The sequence below is a fragment of the Ambystoma mexicanum genome, chromosome 5q (assembly GCF_040938575.1).
Source record: "Ambystoma mexicanum isolate Mex_15411 chromosome 5q, UKY_AmexF1_1, whole genome shotgun sequence".
NCBI classification, from domain to species: domain Eukaryota; kingdom Metazoa; phylum Chordata; class Amphibia; order Caudata; family Ambystomatidae; genus Ambystoma; species Ambystoma mexicanum.
In genome coordinates this window covers 1,195,593,417-1,195,617,953 of record NC_090933.1, presented here as the reverse complement: position 1 = coordinate 1,195,617,953, position 24,537 = coordinate 1,195,593,417, and the positions used below count along the sequence as shown (strand labels likewise).

The 24,537-nt window shown below is 45.3% G+C and overlaps 1 protein-coding gene across 18 annotated transcripts in view; it reads left to right on the top strand.

Annotated features, from left to right (window-relative positions):
• Window positions 1–24,537, top strand: part of PTK2 (protein tyrosine kinase 2) — a 1,463,565-nt gene that overhangs the window by 358,264 nt on the left and 1,080,764 nt on the right. The window contains exon 1 of one of the 18 annotated variants that reach the window (XM_069621699.1): window positions 17,661–18,067. The exons of the other annotated variants lie outside the window; for them this stretch is intronic. Coding sequence (XP_069477800.1) covers window positions 18,019–18,067 — 49 coding nt within the window. The 5' untranslated portion in view covers window positions 17,661–18,018. Of the gene's footprint in view, window positions 1–17,660; window positions 18,068–24,537 lie in introns of those variants that run through there. 18 annotated transcript variants of the gene reach the window in all.

Below are 24,537 nucleotides of genomic sequence, written 5' to 3'. Positions count from 1 at the left end.
TTTAGTGTACAGTTGGCTGGTAAATGGTGTTGCTGTCTTATTGGTGGTGGTTTGTGTCCAGGCTTGTGACGTAGAGTAGTCCTTTCTTTAAGGCAAAACTACTTCTGATTGTATGGCCAGAGTCCTGTGGGTGGGCCCTGGCATGACTTGAAAACACTTGGGTGAACATTGGGTGATTGGGCAAGTATTTTGCACGTGATCGGTCTCTTTAACTGCTCATTTAGGCGAATTGTGTCCATGGGAATTTAAAGATCGATGCAAAGTTGAGTTACAGATCTGTGTCGTTGTCTATTTACTTTTTTGGGTCTGGTGTTACTTGGGGTTTAGCTCGTCACAGTACTCTAACTTTGTTCCAACACCCTTTTTTTAAGGCTTCAAGAAGCCTGCTACAAGGGGACATTTTCAAGAGTGTGGATCTATGGTGAACATAACACATGGAGATCTGTTTTTTTTTTTTACAGTGCTAATGGCTAGTGCATTCCTTTTTGGCAGTTTAGTATGTGGCACAATTCAACGGGGCTTGTGGATAAGAACGAAACCCGACCAGTGGACCCGCGTCACGAATGGTACCTTCAGCCTGTTCTCGCTTCACCAACAGAACTTTGCTTCCTGAGAATTGAAGGTCCAGGCTTAGGATGGGAAAAGGAGGACTGCAATTCCCACAATCAAAGATGTTGTAGGCTAAAAGCTCGGATGGCTTTCAAGAGCCATTTGACACCTACGTTGCTTGTTAGATGAGGGAGTACTTACCATTGCAGAGTAATATTTATATCAAATGGGAGTGCTTCAGTTTCTGACATTTGCCTTTTCTGGCCGGGGGTTAAAGGCAACCACTCAAATACATTGTGTAACACGTTTCCACTCTACTCCTCTCCTGCTGGTCTGTTCCAGTTGCCTCGGGGCTCTGTGGCTGCTTACCTCCACGACTACTACTTTGTATCTCAAACAAGGAAAAGGTGGCACTTCTACTGGTCCTTAGCCGAAACAGTAATGGGTGGAATGTTTTGAATTGATCTGAACCGCTGAAACTGCTCTGGGCAACCTTCTGCACCACCGTTTTTTTAAGCCCTTTTGCGCCATTGCAAAAGGGGTCCAGCCATATGCAAGTCCGTCAGGTACTGCCACCAATGGCCCTTACCTGATTTAAGAGTACTGTGGACCAAGTACCTTTTGTTGCTACTGTTATAATTCATGCTGTCTTCTCCCCTATCTCTCTAGTGACCGTGTGCCAGCTGCTTTCAAGTATGCTACAGGCTTTCCTTTATGGAAGAAACCTTGCCTCAACCCTTCATATCTGGATAACTTTCACCTGAATGTTTCTCTACCACTTGTCCCTAGAATCACAGAAGGAGCACTTACTACTGCCCTTTGTGACAGTCCCCAGACTTCCTTGGTTACATTTAGGTGATCTTTCACTTCACCAGTGACATAGTGTTGGGGGGGGGGGGGGCTCCAAACCCCTGTCCCGCCCCCTCCCCCTGGATGACTTCGAAGTCTCTGCTGGTGCCAGCAATGCCACAGCCTTGATCCTGCTGCAACTTTCCATAACCTTCGACACAGCGGCAAAGACTTTCTTGGCAGACTGAAGAGGGAATCCATCTACGACTCTGGGGATTAGACTCCTGCACTGCCTTCCTGGCAAACCCCGCACTTGGGGACTGTTTTCTGTATCCCTACAGTCCCACTACAAGCACTTGACACCTGATGTCTGCACTTACCCTTGCACTTGCTACCAGCTGGCTGTACTTTTACTTATTGTTTATTTATTCTATTTTCCCATGTATTGCACTGTCCCCGCCACCCGCCTTGAAACCCTTGTGTATAGGTGCATTATAAATGCCATGCCATATATCATTAGTTTCACTCATTTAAAGTAGTCACCATGTCCTCCGAACCCTTGCTCCTCTCCTGTCGAGTAATAGGGGGTTCTCCCTGTCTCTGATTATTTTCCAAGTTGCCAAGACTCTTGTTTTATTCCTTAAATGGTGTCCCCCAAATTCTTTTTCATTTGGCGACGGACACAGCTTAGCGGCAGGCAATTTCGTTATTCCGTTGATGGTCTTAAAATGGATGGAGGATTACTGACTTAAACTCGATTCTTAAAAAGCAGAGGTGATGATAGCCGAAGGCAGCAGTGAACTCTGGGATTACTCTTTTTGACCTAGACCTATGAGAGCTGTTCGCCTCCCTGGGCACGTCAGTCAAGAACTTTGGTTTTCACCTTCCCGGTTGCCAAAGGTTAAGGCAGTGTCATGCACATTCTATTACCATTTGAACGGCTGCTATAATCCACATCGGATTAGACTCCAGCCATCACTTAACATCTCTGCTACACTGCAGGCGAGTCCTATTTCTGGGATCCCCATTATTTATCCATTTACACCAAACTGTCCCATATGCTTTGGCACGTATGGTGACTGACACTCAGTCTGAACATATCGTGCGTCCTCTCTGCCTTCTCTAGTGGCTCCTGGTATGACGGCATAAAAGGTCTGAAGTGTTGTGCCTAGTTAGTCACGCTTTCTATGAACATGGTACCCTAATTTGCGTAGGCAACCTGACTCACTATACTTGCATCTGTTCTCCCTTCCTCCCTCCTTGAACTGCTGAAGATCTCATCATGGGAATGTAAAGGGTTATGTGGATGCTGATCCTCAGTACGGCTGCTGGCTCTGCAGCTTGCTCCCTGTAGATCTTCGCCTTACCGTTAACCAACTTGCTTTCAGGAAAAAACCTTAAAAAAAACAAGCTCTCTCCTGTTTAGCGCCTTTTTTTTCTTGCAGCAGCTCAGGTAGTTCAGCAAAGCTCCAGGACATCCATGGTGCAGAATGGCCTCACATACAGTGCATATGTGAAGGGCAAAGATGTTCAATGCCCTGGGTGCACAGTGGGTAAATGCTTGTTTTTGTGTGCATGCAGGTTTGCAGAAAGGAATATGTAGAAGGTATTGGCTGGCTTGTCTGGGGTTTGTGTGGGTGATGTGTTTGAGTTTGTCATGAAGGTAAAATGGAATTTTGAGGTGGATGGCTTTGAATGCAATGCAGAGTCCTTTAAAGGCAATTATCTGGGGTATGAGGAGCCAGCGGAGCTGGGCAAGAGCGGGTGGTGTGTGCATGTTTGGGTAGATGGGGGGGGGGTGGGGGGAATATGTCTCACTGCTGCATTTAGTATGGCTTCTAGGGGGGCAGGAGTATTGTTGGGGAGTCCAGTGAGGAGAGCATTTACATAGACCAGCTTCGAGAGAAACAGTGCTTGGACTGTGGTGCGGAAGTCATCGGGAGGAAGGATATGTCTGATTTTGTATAGGAGTTGTAGTTGTAGGTTGCATGTTTTGGTGACGGCAGCTATGTGCTGTGTGAAGGCAAGGTAGGGGTTTATGGTGAAGCCAAGGGATTTAACTGGTATGGAGAGGGATGTGTGTGGATTGTCTGTGGCGAGTTCTTGGTTTGGTATTACCCAAATTGACCTTTTGTCCTAATTGACCTAATAGTGGTCCTAATTGACCTTCTGCACAATTGACCTTTTACCTTTTATTTTACTTTTTATATATATGTGTGGGATGGGTTTGGGGTAATATGGGATTGGGTAGGGGGTTGTTTTTTTTTTTGGATTGTGTGGGGGTGTTTCCCCCGCATATATGTCCTAATTGACCCTCATTTCACGATCAAATGTGGAGAAGGGCAATTCTCCCGCGATGAATTGTGAAAAGGTCAATTAGTATGCATCCCTTGGATTCGGGGATTGAGGTCATGTTTGTGCCTTAGGGGGCAGAAGAAGGAGGTATTCTGTTTGGAAGGGAAAGTGGGTGGCCATCCAGTTGGGTATGGTGGAGAGACAGGTTTTGAGAGTGTGGGGTTTTGAAGGGGATGATATTTGGAAGATATTTTGCGTTTTATCTGCGTGTTGGTGGAAATGTACGTTGTTTGCTAAGGGCCTATCCAGGGGATTGAACATAAAGGTTGATGAGGAGATGGAGATGGGGGGGTAGGATAGCACCATGATTTAACTGCTGGTACTGCAATATGAGCATAAACTGACGTTTTGGATTCCAATACTGGAATTTCAGCAGTTTGGCCCTTCATCATTCATGGTTGACAACATTCATACTGTTGAGTTAGAGTAATTGAATTGCTTGGTACGCCAAGCGCTATGCCAAGTGCTTCAAATTCTGAATATTATGGTACTTGTGCAAGTTAATCTCAAATCTGGACAGGATGTGTTCTTGGGGGGGGGGGGTCTACACCCGGTAGGACCATGTTAATGTCTTGGATGAGTGCCGGGGGGGCTCTGGCAATGTGTCCAGACCATGTTTACACAGCATGAATTCATCTAGAAGTAATCTGCTTCCTCCTTTTGACCAGATCTGCAGACATTCATTGGCAGAGAGATTCAGCACCCAGATTTTGGGTTAATGGGGAGTCTAACTTTTGGACAGTCTGATTTTTTTTGTTGTCTGTCAATGCAAATATGGTTCCTAAACACCTCTAGCCAACTCAGTGGTAGAGGTGTGTCAAAAAAAGTAGTAAAACTGTTTCCGGAGGGGAGTGAGCTAGGCGGGAGGGAGCAAGGTGCAACACATGTTTCAAGGGGTTATGGCTGGGCCAGGTTGGCATCCAAGTGGCTAGACCAGGCCAAAGCAGGTAGACCTTGTATTGTTTTTCATTAATTTCTCCCGGTCAGTCAGTTGGAACATTTTATATATCACTTTTGTGACATCAGTCGACTCTATATATTGATATTAACTCTGCTGGAACCTGTACTTAACACTTAACTACCCGAACAGCTGCTGTTTCAATAGGGGCCTGCCACTAGAAACATGTATGCTTGTTTTTAATTTTATTTTAATTGTTTTAGTTGTAGAAACAACTTTTCAATATATTTCATTAGACAACATTCATTAGACAAAAAATCAACTATACAAATTTCCACAATCAGACAATTACATGTATATCACCTTCTAATATTAAAAAGCTCATTCATCTTATTTCTATATAAAATTCTACAACAAAAACACTATTTCATTTATACATTTCCTCATATCACATCTGTTATTATACAGAAAAATATCATTCTTAAAATTCATTTGTGTTCAATTAAATCATCATTATTATCAGTATTGATATTTATACCATTTCAAGCACATGGCAATAGATCTTATTGTAAATCGCCAGAACATTTTCAGCAAGTCATGTCTCCTTAAGGCTTAATTGAACTCTCATAAAACATATTATCCTCTTCATCCAAATGTAGGGCTAATAAAAAATTCAGTTTCTATTCTCATTGAGGTGGATTGAGCATTATAGAGACTATCCCAAAAAAATGCATGTGATACATATTGGTAGCCTATAAAAAAACGACCAAAATACTTCTTTCTTAATGATATCAGTTGGAAACAATTGGTAAGTAAATGTATCAGTGTCTCTGTTTCATTCTTGTTTTTGCAAAACCGACAGCTGTTTTCAGTTTTACGCCAATTAGATTCCATGCTGCCATGAAAAGAATATGGTAATTTATTACAAAGCCTGTATCTCGCGTCTGAAAATGTTTCATATTTTCTGGTCAGTTAGACGAATAGAGAGAATTTCGGGGGGGCCTTCCTGTGAGGCAAGGGAGGTGAGCCCGCTCTGCATTATCCTCCCTAGGGGTAGAGGTAAGTGGGACCTCACCGGGAGCGACTCCCCCTTAGGGGGCAAGGACTCCCGTTCCCATGAGGAACTCCCTCAGGTTGGCTGCACCTTGGCCTACATGGCATATGTCAAAACACAAAAATGTACATTGGCAAGACTGCGATGAAGATACTACAAAGGGATATCTTAATTTTGAGAGTAAATGTTTCCCATTAAATCAGGCCAGCTACTTCACTGGGACGAGGATGTTAAAGTACGAGGCAGGAGACTAGAGAGAGGCAGGAGACGAGAGAGAAGAACATAACCATAGGCTGTGGCAGGACCCAAGCTATGATACACCGGACGAGAGTGGAGAGCGAGAAACTTGTGAGTTTCAAACTCAGTTGCAGAAGCTGTTCAGGATGCCGGAGTCGCAGCAATCCTGAGACACGTGAAATCCAGTGGGCAGGAGCCTACGCCGAAACATAGATGGTGGTGAGACTACAGGAGCCAATCTGTGGTGGGCCCTTGTTCCGAACAGTATCGGTGGGACCGCCGTCAGCCGAGAAAGACAGTGGGTCAGTGAGTGCAATGCAGGATGGGAAAGGGAGAGAGAGCAAGAACATGAATACTGGAGAGAAGACTGCATCCGCGGCACCCGGTAAGAAGGAAAGACTCCGAGAGCTAAACCCTCCGATAATGTTCCCCACTAGGAAAGAAAGTTACCGGGCGAACGGGAGGTACGTGAGAGACTCCAGTGAATCAATAGATTATACAGCCAAGTTGTCCCAGTATAAGAAACAGAAGAGGTATCTTTGAACCTAAATTGATATTAAGACTGCATCAAGAGAATTATTGCAATACACAGCCACCTCATCATAGTAGAACATATGAAAGAGTTAACCTCACAAATATGTAGAAACAAATATCACAAGCCAAGAGAAAAACCTTAATGAGAAACTGGACAATTGGATGGAGAACCAGTGGGACCAAATACCCAGGGAAAGCGGGTAAAACAAAGTGCTATGCTGAACCAGAACAAAACACTATTATGAAGAAAGTTGGTTATGTTTGAACGGGTTTGTACTGACCATCATGTGCCGACCTCATGGCAGCAGTCTATACTTGTCCCAGTCTTCAAGAAAGGCAACGGGAACATCCCAGACAATTATAGACTGCTCTACGTGTTGGACATCACAGGGAAACCTTTTGGGTCTTTTCTGCTAAAGGAACTGCCTGGCTGGGTAAAGACCAAGGGGGTTCTCCATAAATACCAGATGGGCTACCTCGCAGTTTCATCCACAACTCATAATATTAGATTGCTCGACAGATTTATGAAGGGAGTTGAAGGAAAACTTAGACAACCATTATATGTGACATACGTTGGCTTTAAGGCAGCGTTCGATCACATGGATCGAGAGTTATTGTGGCTGAAATAGCTGAGGATGGGATGCCCAGATTGGTTAGTTTATGCTCTACAGCTTTTGGATATGAATACTATGGCGCAAGTGCGATTGGACAACGGTGGTGGAATGTCAGGATTGATTTGTATCAGCAGGGGAGTCGAGCGAGGTTGTGTGCTGGCTTCCCTGCTTTTCAATCTCTACCTGACTGATCTCCCACCGCGGTTACTAACAAAATCTTACTGCCCTCTAAACTGGGCGCAGAGCATGTGGCCGGTATGCTTTATGCTTATGACCTAGTTCTAGATCATACAATGAGTTACATAGCTACGCATTAGAGAACAAGCTTGTAATAAATGTCTCTAAAAGAAAAACTATGCTGATCACAAGCAAAAAGGTACATAAGCTTGCGATGACCACTACACTGGGCAGTATAGATTATGTAAATAGTTACATGTATCTGGGTATGGAGATGAGCAACGATAACCGTTACCAGCTTATAAGGAACACTAAAACAAGAAAGGCACGCAACTGATGCTTCTCTTGTGTACGTTTGCTGACAGCGGGTTACACCATTGAGGGGATGTTAACACTCTAAATGCAATGCTTCTGTCCCATGGTATTATATGGGCTGAAGGCATTGTAATGAGGGAGGCGGGGTGGTTAAATCAGTTGGGGGGTCTTTTTGGCATAAGGCCATTAACCTTCCCCCGTCTACCTCTGTGGAATACCTGCGTCTCGAGCAGTGGATTGTTTCTCGAAGTACCCATCTGCTCAAGAAGAAGAGTGGGGGGGGGGAACTATACATCAAATCCAGAATGGCGCCAGAGTGCCCAGTGCTGAAGAATCTTGGATGCTGTTATGAGTCTGAAGTGGCAGTGGCAGGGCGAGGGAAAAACTTTGAGGAACTGAACCTCGATTTCTTCAGAACCATAAGCTGGGTGCCACAGCTTGAATTTTGGAGAGATTTTGAGGCAATGAAATCCTCATTGCAAAATAATGCCAATTTGTGGGATTGGAACAAACATTATTTCCATGTATCCAACCTACACAATTTCAGTGCAGTGGCTCGGGTGTCCCACGGTTACCTAAAACACTGCAGTATTTGCTACAGAGCCCTAGTCCTGCAGTAGCTAATTTAATGCTGAGACTGCGTATGAATCAACCCCCTCTATTTACACTTCAAGCGACGCAACTAGGTATACTGTGGGAGAAGAGATTTTGTTGGTTGTGTCAACCCCTGAATCATTTGGAATCAGCAGTGCTCGTTGAATGTAGGACGCTTGGATCGGTATATATGGGCATGCTAAATAATTTTTTATAATTGACACGATCAAGTCAGAGGCATTTTGGATCGATTGAATTTCGAACTGGAGTCACTGCACATTGCACTTTATTGGGTCTGGAACCGGGTGGAAAAAACATTTAAAAACAGCAAAGGTATAAGTGAGTGAAGCTGGGGCAGGCTCAAGGATTAAGAGGCCCTGAGAAGTGTTGCAAATATGAATATGTGTGTCTGTTGCCCAACTTAAACATGGGTTTTTTTATATGGATTATTTTTTCACTCTTTTTATATGAATTTTAGCACAAGTTATAATATGCATTTTAATGTATTTTTTGGAAAGCAATGCGTCTTTTGATGCAATCCAAGTGATGACATTTTAATTGTGTTCCGGATTTGAAATTGGGTGACATTTGATTGGCTTTTAGGCTGTAGTGGTTCTTTCTTAAGGCATTAATTGAAATTGAATAATGCATTATAATATGTCGATTTTATGAAATTGAGATCAACAATAGTAGTAATGTTGATTCTTGTTAAAGTACTTTTAGAACTGAATATAAACATTTACAAATAAATAATAAGAAGAAGAAAGAGGGAGAGGGCTCAGAGACATTTACAGGATACAAACCAGAGCGATCCAGAAAAATGATAACCCATCGAGGGATACAAACCGGTTTATGACCAATAGCCTAAACCAAACGAGAGTGAGACCAAATGGAACCAAGGTGAAGAGAGGAAGTGCAAGATCCTGTGAGAGGAATTAGAGAGACTAATGCAAGTCCCAAGAGACTATCTGCGAATTGTATACTAAAGACTGGTACTAGCAGTACCCTCAGGGAAGGAGAATGACGCCTTTCTCCTAAGTTAGTTTCTTAGTTGTAGGGTCGGTAAGGTTAGTTTTGGACAGCAGACTTGTTTTTTTATTTATTTTTTTGGACTTTCACAACCGACAAACGAGCACCTTAGTTATTAAAATAGGCAGAGACCACCCATAGGCCTAGGGAAAGTTAGCTTCCACAGTTTTTTTCATTTGGAATCTCTGGCGTGTTGGCAATAGATGAACAAATGATTGAATGAAAGTAAGTACCTTACATGTGAAAGGTGCTTCAGCGCTGTTTGATCCATTTTGTATTTGCCTTTATCAATAGCTCCTGGTTGGACATTGATAGGGCGACCAGGTATGATATGGGAGGTTATTTTTAACACGCTGGAGGTGACTCCATGTCTATACGGAATTCCAGGAAATCGTTATTGGGTGCTTAAGTGGTGCCCTTTTTCAATGAAAATTCACCAGCACTACATCTCCAAGAAGGCAACAGCCTGTTGATGGTAGACCAAGAAGAGAGGTTTCTGTGCCTCATGTTTACGTTCGTCCTTCTGGGAAGCAATAATAATGCATAATAATTAACTAATAAGACTGCATTACCAGGTGGTAATGGCCTTTTGCCCAAGTTAAAGACGCAAGTGAAGTGAAGGCATTCAACGAGGTCCAAGAGAAGTGACCACTTATTGATGTCCAGAGGGGAGTATTATTGGTTCAACTCAATGAGCTTGGAATGTAATGCTTAAAACTAATAGTGACAAAGGAAAAATTGAGTTTTACAACAAAAAATACCAGCCATTATTGGCCTCAACCAATATATTTTCTACAATTGAACATGCCATCATTACAATCTTCTAATTAAGAATAATAGACCCGGTCAGAGGGTCGTACCTGGAGTTATGGGCCCTGAAGAAGTTGGATTAATAACAGAAATCTGCCTTGATTGGTGCATGGAATCGGCTGTGGGTACTCGCCATGCTGCCATTATTATCAGAATGTGATGTAAGTTTGCGGCGGGGCAGCCGGCCGTCAGGCGGCATGGAAACCTGGCTTTCACCTGCGGTTCAAGCCTGCGTTCCTAACTACCTGATTGGCTGGCACCCCCCTGCCAGGGTGCTAATGTAGTGTTCTGAGAAATGTGTAGAGTATAAGAAGTGTTCTACAGGGTATACTTAAGCAGTTCTTTAAGTGGGATGCAAAATCGATGTGTGGCCTAAATTGTGGGTGTGGCCTAATGGGGTGCTGCCTGACCCAAACAACGCACTGCAAGCCATTACAAACATGCACTTTGAGTCACTCAACCTGGTCTCAGATCGTATTAATTGCATCCAGTCTGCATTTTGCAAATTGATGTGTCTGGGGTTTGATGCAATTAAAACCGATCTCTGCAGCATGCACTAAAAACGCTGGGCAATCGTATAAACCATGGTGGTACTCCAACTTATCACTATGCATTTCAAATTGTATTAATGCATTTGGTGAACATGTTCCCCAGGAAAAATAACACTGCTGTACAAGTTGTGCTATAGTGAATGTACAAAGCGAATCAACGAAGGTGACCAAGGAGTGCGTTTATTGGATACATTGATCAGATCGTAAAATGGTTGTGGGCAACAGCTGTGGCACACAGCAATAAATCATTTGGGACTCGCTTCTGAATTTCGCTCCTTTTGTAGACAGATAGCACCCTGCCATGGTTACTGGTCAATGGGAATGAGGTGCTAATGGTCTGAAGGAGTGGGGAACACAAGCCTGAAAGCCTCGGCAATCAAGCCATGTGTGCACGCTGAAAAGCATGCAAACAGAGCGAAATGCGCGTTAATGAATCTCTGCATATCAATGCAGAGACCATCATTGGAATCCCTTGTGTACTGGCCCTGCCCAGCTCCTTTCACATAACGTGATTTAAGCAAGATTTGAACTTGCAAGGCTACCCTCTGCCCACTTAAAGCAATGGTAGTTGGTGAAAGTATGTATGGAAACCTGCGTATTCAGTCTTCCTCCGAGACCAGACCTACAACGCAGGTCCCTCTGCACTCCCTTTACACAATTGCCTAAATTTTTAAAGTGTTACTCTGAAGGGGAAAAACGTAGAAGGGTGGGCGCCAAACTAACCCCATCCCAAGGTATATGCATCTACTGACTGGACCACGCCCCCAAAGAACTGACAAGGTGCTGTGCACTAGCCCCCCCCCCCCACTCACTTGTTTATGTTCTAACCTCAGCGGCCAAAACATATAGACCAGCTATCCTCCAAGCAAAAAAGCCTCCTGTACAATGAGCGAATAGCAAAGGCCAAGTCTGGTCTGAAAGAGTTAATTGCATTCCTATGGGAATTGGACCCCCCCACCCCTCATCATGCCTCCAGACCGCCGTATCAAGGACACCACATGGTGCGCTAATATCCAAAATGCACTCCTTGACAAAATCACCCAATTCCAAAACAAAATCATGACTAAACAATCAAAACTATACCTGCCTGATACGTCTGATCCTACCACACCTCTGCCTGAACCCCTCACCTATTTGAATTTAGTCCAGTCTCTGTACCAGATGTCACCAAAATGATCAGAGGCCTAAGCCTTCGAGATGCCAAGGAGACGTCTGTCCAGCCCCCTTCATTAAAAATTGTGCGGCGGAAATCGCCCCATTCATCATGTCGCTCATCAACAACTCCTTTTTTCTAGGTACTGTCCCGAATACCTAAACGATGCTTGGGGCCTTCCACTCCAAAAAAAAAAAAGATACTGGACCCTAACATCCCTACCAACTACCGCCCCATCACCGATGCCCCCTTTCTTCTTAAAATATTGGACAGAGCAGCATACCTTCAAATACAGAAATATCTCAAGTCTAACAGCCTCCATGGTCTACGCCAATTTGGTTTCTGCCAAGGACATGGTACTGAGTCAGCGCTTCTAGACTCAAAAATCCAAATGGATGATATCATTGACAAGGGGAACCTAGCCATCCTCCTCCCGCTTGACCTTTCCACTGAATTCGATCTAGTAAACCACAAAATATGATGTCAACACCTCTCCTCATCAGCCCATTTCTCCACCAAAGCCATAGTCTGGATTGAGTCCTTCCTCTCCAACTGCACAATGAGGGTCTTATCCTAGCTTTTGCCTCCCCCAGCCCTAGTTCTATGTGGCGTGCCTCAAGGCTCCTGTGTCTCACAAACACTTTGTAACATATTTACAAAGCCCCTCTTTGACCTTTTGGACAAACAAGGCATCTCCTACACCAACTATACGGAGACACGCAGATCCTTCTCCCTATCTCTGGCAACTACAACACCCTCAACAAAATATACCAAATTATCCAAGCATGGATGACTAAACACGAACTGTGCCTGAAGGACGAAAAAACGTAACTGCTATTAGTAGGGTCACAAACCAGAATTAAAAACTGGATGGCAACTACACATCCTTCACTATGGACGGCAACTCCATCCCTGTCCTGAAGGAAGTAACAACTCCAGGCGTCTATTTGGATTCCTCCATATCACTAACCAGACGAGTAAATGCAACCGCCTCGTCGGCAGCCTACACTGCCAGACTCATTAATGCCGCCAGACCCTTCCTAACCCTTGGAAGCTGCATCATGCTGGCCAGAGATCTGATCTTATCTTGTCTAGGTTAGACTAGACTATTGCAATGCACCCTTTGCAGGATCTGCCACTCGCATCATCAAAAAACTACAGCTCATCCAAAATAATACATTAAGAGCGGCACTAAATATCCCAAAAAAAGAGCACATCTCCTTGGCCAGATGAAAGGCCAATTGGATGCCAGTTCGAGACCACGTCATGTTCAAAACCCTCTCCATCGCTCACAAGTGCTTAACCAACATTGCCCCCAAATATCTAACTAACTAATTCACCAAACATCAATGCACTTCCTCACCACACCAACATTTCTAATTGGAAAAAGCAGGGGGCTGCAGCTTACTAGTTGTAGCAGCCAAACAGTGGCATGCCCTCCCTTTGTCCCTTAGAACAGACCCCTCCCACTTGTCCTTTTTGAAGAAAACTTGGCTTCCATCGCAAGATCTATAGATCACCCTGTAATGCACTTAGCGATGTCCTGCCAACTGGGTTTCCCCCATCACTACTGCACTTAAAACCTCATGTCTGTACGGTACTGCACCTAGGTATGCCCTGCTGTCATCACTCTAATAGAGATGTCATGTTTGTACTGTAACCAGCACCCGGATGCCATTGGGTGCCTCCACAATGTCAAATACATTTCCACAATAGACTATTGCAAAGAATTTGGCCCAGTGTGAACCATATGATGTAAGTGTGTCCCTTCAAAGTAACTACACCCACTGTGTGAGCACACTTCAAGGGAAGACGCCTGCTGCCCGCTCTACAACACGGGTTTGGTGAGTGTGACAGTTGTTTCACCACAGGAACAGAGGGGGCTGCATGCAGTGGTGACCCGCTCCCATTTGTAAGAAAGTATGCTGACAGCGACTACTGTGCCCTGGTGTTTATATTTCTGCATCTCTGAGCTGACGTCAGTGTTTTTGGGAAGCAAGTCGGCAAGTGGCACAGTTTAAAACATCATGGTAATTTCTGGTACCGGCCCTGTGTAGTCCCTCTCGTGTGGCTTTAAACTCGCACAGGTGGTGGGAGTTGGAGATTGGCGGTGCTCGCATGAGCGCATATGGGAAGAAATGACTGTGCTGCTTATGGGTGACATGGCACCTTGGCTCAGGAAGAGGTTTTGGAGACTGCCGGGGCTCTTCTCCGGCCCACTTAAAGCACTGTACTTGAGCAACAAACCCTGGCGGGCGGAGGCTCCGCTCTACCCGGCCAGGTAATGCCTGGACCAGTCAAAAGCCCAAGCGAGGCCTTTAACGTTATCCCGGGAACTACCTGCCACAATAAAGCCCCCAGCCCATCGCAGATTATTGCTATTAGCATTCTGGGATGTTTACCGGGATGGTAATAGTTATTGTTTTTAAGTTGAAAAACAACTGTGCCTTTTCTCAACTTTAAAAAAATGACAAAAGATGGGGCTCCATGGATCCGGGAGAAGGGAACTGCGGGTAATCCCTTCTCCCTTTCCATGGTGGCCATTGCTTCACTGGCGATGCGCAGTGGAGCGTCATGTCCTACTTACCTCATCCCAGGCGTGGAAGATGGCATCCTTCTGCTTCCGATGAGGCTCGAAACAGGGGCTTTACCATAAGGTAAATACCCTGTTCTGAGCCTTCTGATTGGCTGGGAGGCCGCCCCCTCGCCTCAGATTGTTGAATGAGAAGACTAATGAATTTTCAAAGTCTTATATTCAGGGCCGGCCCAAGGCATGGTTAGTATGTGATGTTGCCCGCGCCCCCGCGCTATTAGGGACCCTGCAGCTGCCAAGAGAATACGAAGTAACACAGGGCTGCGCTGATTCCAGCCAGGGGGCTGTTTTCGATGCTTGACAGGACTTTTCACGCTCTTTGTTTTAGTAGAGCATTTAAAGTGCAAGCTCATTACAATTAATGGCCCATTTAAGGGACATGTATTTGGACAAGCCATTCAGAAGGGGGATTTTATTTGGAAAGTGCATACAAAAAAACTAGTTTGCAGCACAGATCTGACGACATTGAAACCAGTTCAGATATGTTAACAAAAAAAAGTTCAGAACTATTTCTCTATCATTTGTTTGCTTTTGGTGTGATTTTTCTGTAAAATATCACATTTCACACGCATCATGCGAAACATGCCTTTGTCAAATTATACAAAACACCTGGTTACCTTTTCACATTCTTTTGTTATGAGTCCAAGTTTTGAAAGACAGCCTACGCTACAGGTGATTATGTAATTGTTTTGTGAAATGTATTCTGGGATTTGTAGTCTTCATGGTGGGGTGAAAATAACGCAGCAGTTGTACTATTTTTGTTTTGCATATTTCTAGAATGATTCCTATACTGCTGAAGTACTTTTCTATTGTTGGAAGCCAAACAATGGGCTGTGGAGGAGAAAGGATCAGAGAGCAACTGGGTTGTGATGCCTTACCTGGTCCGTGGATGTGGGACGCCGTTGCGGGACTGGAGATGGTCTCGCTGGTCATGTACTGATTTTCAGGGTGCAAGTTGAGGGTGCATGTTGGTTGAAGGCATCCGCCCACTTTTTATACAGTATGGAGGCTATCCCCCTTGGGTGTTTTTGAGGCTGGTATGCAAAAAACAGCTTGTTTGCTCAAGCGGTCGGCCACCAGGATTTGAACCAAGGTCCTCAAACATTCGCCCACAAAACCACATGAAAGTGTCTTCAAAGCACACGTCTTGCTTTGGTATTTTCCCTTCTATGGAATATTTCGATATAGATTTTTGGGTTTAAAAGGTGTGCACTTTTTATACTTTTGTAGCAGTGTTATAGGACAATCTCCTCTAGCTGGGTATTTTTCAAGTATTATGTTTTTTAAAGACTGTTAATTTGTCTTTTGCATTTTCTTCTATTCTGAAACGAAATGTGTGTATTACACTTTAAGATGTGGTCAATCCATGTGTGTATGTTAACGAGCCTCCCAATTTGTGGGGAACTTCAGCCCCGTTATTATCATTTGAAGACCTGTGGAATTGCTTATGACTGCCTCAGTATCTTCCTGGTAAATAGGCTTTGCTTCGATTGCTGCAGCATTGCCTTAAAGTGCAAAGGCACTTTCCCCTGTCTGGTCAAGGGCAACGCCCTGCTCTTACATCCTTGGAACGTGCAGTCACATTAGGCATGCTTTCATTACTTACCGGAGATTCCGTTACTCTGTCTTGCTCTTCTTCGTCACAGCACTTTCTTTTGAAGTACCTGTCTCTACAAATGATTCAGCTGACTCTGACAGCTACTCCAAAGTAAGCCTCCTCCTGATATTACCACATAAATAAAATGAACATTTAAAATTGAAATATTGAAGGTCAGTTTATTTGATCCCAAGGATATTAATGACTAATTTTGAGACATCACTTTCTGTGATGGAAATAAGGGGACCCCATACATATTTTGCTGCCCAGGGCCTCGTAAACCCTACGGCTGTCTCGGGTTATATTTAAGGTTTATAGACTGGGCCTGACTGTCGCACCGGGAGTTATGAAGCGTGCAGACTGAGCTAAAGGCCTGAGCGGCATTTAATTGGTTGTACAAGCCCATAACTCATGGGTACAGCCCTAGGGCAAGGTCCATAAAGCTTGTATAACCTGCGTCACGTTTCAAAATATATGCTGTGGGTATATATAAGTAAATGTAAGTTGTCAGGCAAAAATCCACCAGGTTGGTGGCATGGAGTAGAATGTTGGTGCTCTCTGCCTGCTGGTAGCCTTGGAGGGTTGCATTCAAAACGATCCTATACCGGTTCTTATAGGCTGCGGATTTTCCATTGAGAATTCTCTCTCTCCGCATTCCTAGGGTTATAGCGCTTTGAGTAATTCTGAACGTGTACTAATGGTGTTATCCGCCTCAGAAGGAAGCAGGGCCGAGTTAAACTTTGCAAGTACTGCTGGTGTAGCCATGTCGTTGGGACGTGTTTCACTTGTGAGCCATCCACCTGGGGGCTGGCGGTTGTGTCTCTGCTGGCTTCCTACTTTGGCCTTCCGGCTGCACGAGTTGTGACGTGCGCTGCAGTGACGCACATTAAAGGCTGCTCAGGCGGGGATTTGATCTGCCTTGAGATGGGCCTCCTTTCTATGTCGGCTGTATGACAATAACATCTAAAGAAATGAAGAAAATGCCCAATGGGTTGCGGAGGTTCAACAAAATTGTCTTTCAATTCTTAAATGTACCTTCATAAGAAGGTAATGTTTATGTAGCCCCCCTGCTACTCGCCCATGTACTGTGCCTTCTGTGTATGTTTGTATTTTCACTTTCAGGCGAATATTTACATACAAGGCGCACGTTGAAAATGCAAGCTATTCCACCGTGCGTTTATCAAATCACTGCTTCCCCACTAGGGCCAAGTGTGTGAGATCCTGGGCTCCTCGCTGTGTCTTGCGTTAACGGCGTAGTCTTCTCCCCCCCCCCATCCCCTGACACAAACATGTTCTATATATAGATGGCCTTGCCTGCCTTCACTCCGCATGCTGTTTTGGAAGGCCTGTAAGCACAGGGTACGTCATGCTACACACACACTGCTGTAGTGAACGCGGATGTGGTTATTGCAGTGTTATTCCATGAAAACAGGAATACCTAAAAATGAAAAGAAGTATTCCCCTACATTAAAGCGAGAATTTGGTTATTGGACGTGCGGTCTAAAGGTGACATCCACACTGCATATTTTTTAAACATGGAAGTCCTAGCACATACATGTTGCACTGGATGTGTGCGTTATTTAGTATCGGATGTCGACCTGGTTGCTGGATTACAGCAGGGAGCGGTGTTGTGGGCTTGCTGGCATGGCCTGGCCCGGTTTGCTGCTAAGCCTGTTTGAGAGCCGGCCGTGGTTTTGTGAACGGGGGCTGGCTGGGTGAACCGAACAGAAGGGTGAGATTAGCATATTAATAAGGTGCCTGCTAATCGCCTCCTCTGCCTCCTCCCTCCCCTGAGCCAGGCTGGGCTCGCGGACACGGTCCCCTGGTTGCCGGGTCGCACACTCGCCGCTGCCACAGCCGCCTGTGAGGTGCAGGGCCCTGGGGGGGAGGAAGCCTCTGTGCTCCGGAGGGAGCGAAGACTGGGCAGGAACGGAACGCCACCACTCAGGACGTGTCCGCGAACTCGGTGAGCTGGGTGCCGAGGCCCGGTGATGGGCTGGATGCCAATGCCAAGCGAGGCAGCCTTCCTCGCACCCCTGCCGGAGGGGGACACCCCCGGAGCCCTGCATTAGGGCAGTGTCTTACCAATGCTGGCCGGGCCCTGACCAGACTGCGTATGCTGTTGGCACTGGTGGGCCCGCAGGCACCACCCCTGCAGGCGCGGTCTTTATGGAGACGAGTGGCGGCTGCAGCCCGTTCCCGACATGCTGGACCAAAGGTAGGCGGCAGTGTCTCGCTGTCATGCTCCCGACGGAGGGCATGTGCATGCACGGACTAGTGCACGAAACTGTGACCGCAGTGGGGTTCCGTGCATGGGTCGTGTGCATTGCTGCGTTACTAGTATTGCAGATATTTGACTGCACTGCACGGCTCATCCTTTGGAAAAATAAATGATGAAAGGATTAGGAGAGCATGCTTTTTAATTAAAATGGAACAGCTGTGCTGCTCCCCTGGTTTGGATTACACGTGAAATACTCGTCTGTTCTCCTATGAATATGCCTCGAGAAACCTGCCCGAGGCTTTGCTTGAATTGAGTAGGGGGTGGGGCATTCATTCATTAAGGAATGAGGGTCGTCACTACACAATAGCTACTTTCGCTTTTTGCTCCCTTTTTACTGCACACACAAGACCGGACAGAACAAAGCAGCTTAAGAACTTGTCCGGTCTTGGTGTACTTTTTACTTTAAATACAGCTCTTTTTTGGAGTATTATTAAAATCGTTTCTGTTACAGAATTAATTGTTGGTGTAATCTGGGGTATTAATAGGATGACATGAATGTTCATTTACGGTCCATCCCTGTTTTTTGCGCCTTTCACTTCATGCGCACGTGAAGACGCGCGTGTGTTTTAAAGAGCCCCTTGAGCTCGAGTTCCTCTGGCCCGGGTTTTCCGGAACCACTGAATCGAACGTTTCGTGGAGATGTGTGGCTGGAAGTGAGAGCCAGCTCGTGCGCCTATTTACTATTTCATGCTGGGAGTATTTTTCATCCCTATTGTTTTATTAGGAGTATCGATCTGTTTTAATAAGACTGCTTATGTGTAGGGCTGCCACTCTTGGTAGTACCACCGTTGCACTCTCACCCTCTGTAGTTCATTTGCACCCCTTTGAATCACCTCCCACCCTCTTTAACTTTAATCCCGCGCCACACAATCACGTTTGCATGCATTCCGCGCCCCCCTTTCTTTACATCTTAAACTTCTCCCTTCCCCATCTTTGCTTCTGTTCCAGTCCACGTGACTCCTCCTTAGCAGACGTTCCTCTCCCTCCTTTCCACCCCTTTCGTCCTCTTGCAATATTTACTCCAATCACTTTAGCTCTGTTCACTCTACTGCTCGCCCATCTCCTGAAAAGAGGCATACTGGACCTGCTCCCTCTCCACAAATAAATGAACGTGGTTCCCCGTTGTTGCACTTCTGTAATGTAACCGGTCTCCTGCTTGTTTGCTGGAGTGCAACGTCCTTGCACACACCCCGGGCTGCTGAACGAGCCAGGCTACAGTTGACTTTTGCAAGGCCCGTGGAAAGAAATATAGGGCTCGTGGCTGAAAGAGGCTTTGTCCGACGTTTCGGCCTCCTCATACTATTCAGAAAACCTCAAGTGCTACGGACAAACCAGGGGTGTCCTCCCCTTCGAATCTGCACATGACTGCTTGGCGAAGGGGAAAGCCATAGGCCGAGCCCACTTTAGAGCAGACGGATTGGTGGCAGGCGTCACGGTGCAGGAGGATTCTACCCAGTGAAGCCCCCGCAAGATCCCGAGCCCACTAGTACTTAAGCGAAATCCAAGTGTATTCACTAGTGCAGTACGGGTGGGCTGTGGGGGGTTTGCCACAACTATTTTAAGAGGGTGGATGGGTGAAAAAAATGGGAGGGCGGGTGGGGGGAAGATGGCGGTGGAGGAGCTGGCTGTCACCTTGAAAGGCGGGCTTGTGCCAGCGGTTCAAGCCAGCGTTCCTAGCTATCTGATTGGCAGGCTCCCCCTGCCCGGGTGCTAATGACCTAGATTATGAAAATGACATTACTACTACCACTCTTATAATCTATTACAGCTGAATTGTGACATCACAGTGCCTGCTTCTAGAGCTAGCCCAGAGCAGGATTTCAGCTGTCACTTCAGCACTAGCTTTTAAGATTTGATTCTTCTAAAATAGCTTTCTGTGACATTCACAAGCTTTCATTGAGAAGGAATTGTTTATGGTAGTATGTTTATGTTGTGCACTACTGGAGCTTAATATGGGAGTGCATGAATCTGTCTTTAGGTTATCGTTTATTTGAAGCTACAGAAAGATTTTTAGATTCATTTTCACTCAACTACTTTTTCTGCAGCACATTGCAAGCTGCCTGTTAGTGTTTTTTTTAATACAAATCTATTGTACATTTATCATATGTATCACTAACTGGAAGGCCTCTTAAATTGGATTAAGCAAGAGTCCAAGTATTGAAGAGGTAGACGGTGTGTGGTCATGGGTTATGAAGAATAAAATATCCCTCATCGAACGCAGAACTGATAGTTCAAGTCCCAACGGAGTTGCATGATCTTAGAAAGGAACTGTTCCTTCAGCCTTGTTCTTCGTTTTGATCTTTGATGCATCAGTAGTCATATCCTTGTAATCAGTGCTCTAGATAAAATTTGGAGGTGGGAGTATTGTACTCCTTATTGTTATACTTTGAGAGTAAATGTGATTTCAAGAGGGTAAACATGACCTTTCTCCTTTGAAAGAGAGTAAAATGTATGCGATATCCAGCTGATGTGTGCAAAAACTTTATGGAAATCGGTACCATGCAGCAGCTTTTCTGCATTGTGACAAAATACATCTTGCATTATTTCTCTAAGGTCTGGCCATTTGATCTCTCCTGTATATAGCCAATTACATAGTAAAGCAAACATGAATTGTATTGTGTGTTTTGAGGTTCAATAGCAGAATTGTCTTTTGATGTTTAATGAAAGTCCTCATTTCCTGGAGCTACTACTATTTAATGGTATGCCAAGGTTCTGATACAACCGTGCAGAGGGGCAAGGACTCCATGCTAAATTCTATATCTAGTCTCATGGTGAAACGGTTATTTATATAGCACTTTTGGCAAAATCCTGTACATGGAACATATCTATCGCAAATATCACCAAACCGAAGTCGGTTCTTTATCGACCTCGAAAAATGGAAGGCTGAGTTGGCCTTGCCGGGAGTCAAACCTGCAACCTACAGTTTGCAGCAACGGGCGTTCAACCGGCTTAGCTATCTTATTGGATAACATCCTTCAGAGATCGGTAAACTGAGTATCGTCTGAGGTATAACAATCACAGTGCCTAGATGTTGGACGAACCATGTATGAAACACTAAATAAAGTTGAATACCTATCTGGCTTATAACGGGGACAGGTTTTGCTGAGTTCTATTTCAATTACAAAGGTAACTTTCATTTGTTTGTTTTTGAACAGCACTTGCACTTTCTGGAGAGTCAGGTTTTGGATGTTTTAATTATAATCTTGAAGATTTGAGAAGCTAGAACACCTGTGATTGGTCTAATGACAATCACTCACCCTTGAGCAAAGACTCTGTTTCCACTGACCATTTATAGCAATGTACCCTATTTACTGCAAGGTTGAAGGGATGTAAACTAGACAGTGCATACTCATCATTTTACACACTGTTTTTATAATTGGAGTGTAAATTAAATTGTAAGTGTAAAAATGATCTGCCTCTCCATGATTATGCACACAGGACAAGAACTCTGGAAAAATACAATTGTGCAATACGGGTTTGCTTTCACTGGGAAAAAAGCATCCTTTGTTACAAAAAATTAATTCTCAATTGCAACTTAGTTTTCCATCTTATTAATTATACAATTTTAAAATGCTACGACAATAAATATGTGCACTGCTTTTATTTGCTCGATAAGCACCTACACACAACACAGCAGAAGCTGAATGGAATGAAACCATTCCTTTTATCACAGTGTGCAGTTTCTTTTTTTGAAAGGCTTCAAAGAAATACATTCAGTTTCAGAGGCTTTTCTCAATGGCTTGCAACTACATCCACGTAGATAAAAATCAAAAGAAGCATTCTGGTTTCTATCAAGTAACCCGACCTTTGCACTGCCCTGTGCTCTAAACTTGTGTGTAAATGTACGCAGGAAAATAATAAAGCTGTCGTATCTACAAGATTTTCATGTGTAAAAAGGCCTGGTATGAACCGTATCTGGAGGCCTGCTTATAATGTATGTTAGGGGTGTACTTTATCCTTATATAAGAATCTGATATCGTCTCTTGTCTGTGTTCTTGTCTCGGCAGAGTTGTGCTTTTTGTTGTATGACTCCCTGAACATGTATGTATTTGGTTTGTTTGTCTAGAATAGATTGAGAGCATTCCATCATTTTGGACTCTATATTACACAGTATCATCGGTGTGAGTGACCAGTGTCCTCTCTGTGCATAATCAGTATCTACAATGCACAGTCCCTATCATCCTCGTTTGATTACATTTTCTCTTCTGTGTGTCAAATTTACTCCAGTTATCACTGTAATATCTGTATCATGAGCTACTTGTTCGGTGCAATTGTGAATATGTGTAGTTTTTTTTAAAGTGCAAATTACTTTCTCCTATTAAAATGTTCATAACTTGAGTGTTAACAGTTTAAGATCTCTGTGAGATAAGAGGGAATCTGGTATGTGTGCCTAATCCAGTCCACACATTAAAGCTGCAAGTTGCTCAATGTTACATTTTGGGTAATTGCTTGTCAAGGTTGTAAAATGACACATCTTTTTAAGTCTAGTTGGAAGAGCGCTTTTGATCTCCTTTGTTGAAGATCACATTTGATAACATAAGAGGGCACAGACTGACTATACCGGCTGCATCCTCCTGTCCATTGGAAGGGTCACTTATGGATATTTGCTGTAATGCATCCAGAAAATAGTGTTTGCATACTGTGAAGGCATCATGAGTCAGAGGAAACAGGTTCAAGTTTTCTTAACAAACCTAAATGTCAAGTTGTAGTAAGGCATAACATGCCCTATGCTAAGGTGGGATTTCCCTACGTAAAGAAAACTAAGAATAATCTGCGTCACAAAGTCCAAATCAAAAGTCAGTCTGTGTCCAAAACCTATGCTTGCCCTCACAATAAATGCATACAATGTGTAAGCATGGCATCAAAATGAATAGTGTTCAAAATGAAGTTCTGAGCTTCTTCCAGCTCTTTGCTTGTAATTGGCTTTCCTTCCCCAAGTTCAACAGAGTTCACAAAGTATCGTGGTTTCCTTCCCCAAGAGTTCAAATCTTCTAGTGTTCAAACTAAAGGTTCATATCTTCCAGCGCCTCAAAAACAACACAATTCCTGGGGTCTCCTGTCCGACTCTCTTGTCATCAGTACTTTTCCCTTGTTCACCAAAAAGGCTTTCGAGGGGATTGGGTCCTCCGACGTATTCCATATCTATGACATGTAATCACCAAAGCTGTGCTGCTTCGGAAACATTTTCGGCGTCTGCGTCCTGCGTCGATGCGCCGTCGTCGAGGACCTCCTCCGTCATCCGATGTGATAAGTAGAACGCACGACGCCCGTAGCCTCAGTTCCGTTTTTTCCACGAACGCGTTGCTTCGTGAATCTCGGTTAACGCCTCGACTCTTTGGAGTTCTGTTCTTCTCGGTTCTTCGAACCTGTTCGTTTTGTGAAAATCCTTCGTGTGAAGATGTCTTCTACTTCGTCTTCGACCCCGCGTCCGGGTTTCAAGAAGTGCGGGGAGTGTGGGTCCAAGATGTCGGTGACGGACTCGCACAACGCCTGCCTCTGGTGCCTCGGGGAGGCCCACGACACGGATGACTGTATCGACTGCCAGTCGCTCACGTCCAAAGCCTTACGCGAACGTAAGAAGAAGTTGTCGGTAGGTCGGGTGTCCAAGCCCCGGAAGTCGAAGTCTGCGGGGCTTTCGACGGATGATTCGAGGGGTGACTCTCCGCGTCATCGTCGGAAGTCTCGTGGGTCTCCTTCTAGGAGTCGGTCTCGCCATTCCTCAGCCTCTTCGAGGCATTCTCGGAAGCGCCGACACCGGTCGTCTTCCAGGTCCTCTTCGGAGGACTCTGCCCCGCACGTCGCTTAGCCCACCAGCCGTGCGACGCCGGAGGAATGGGCTTCCTTTGGGAAGAAAATGCTGGCGATTCTTGAGTCGCAGGGTACTAAGCCGTCCGCGCCCCCGAGTGGGGTCGGCCGTGAGAGGTCGAGAGACACCGCTGGCAAGAGTGGTCGGCACGAGTCACGGGATAGGTCCCGTTCGGACAAGGTGACTCGTTCTCGACGTACCCGTTCCAGGTCCCGGTCCTCGACGCGTTCGAGACCGTGTGCACCTGTGAGGTCTTCGAGGAAGACATCGACGTCTGAGGCGTCGAGGGCGTCGACAGGCTTTCTCGAGGCTCCGAGGAAGTCGTCGAAGCCGTCGACGCTCAGGTCGTCGAGGGACACGCTCGGGGCTCCGGCTTCGAGGGCTGTGTCGACGCCACCGATGCTGGCGGCGCTGCATCTGACATCGACGCCGATTTCCTCGACGCCGATCCTCTAGGCGCCGATGCCTGTTCTCTGGATGTCGGCGCCGATTCGCTCGACGCCATCGATGCCTTTCGTGTCGGAGGTACCCCGTGGCACGGGGGAACCCCTTAGGAAGGCTCTGGTTAAGAGCAAGCACTCCCGGGTGCCTTCTTTTCGCC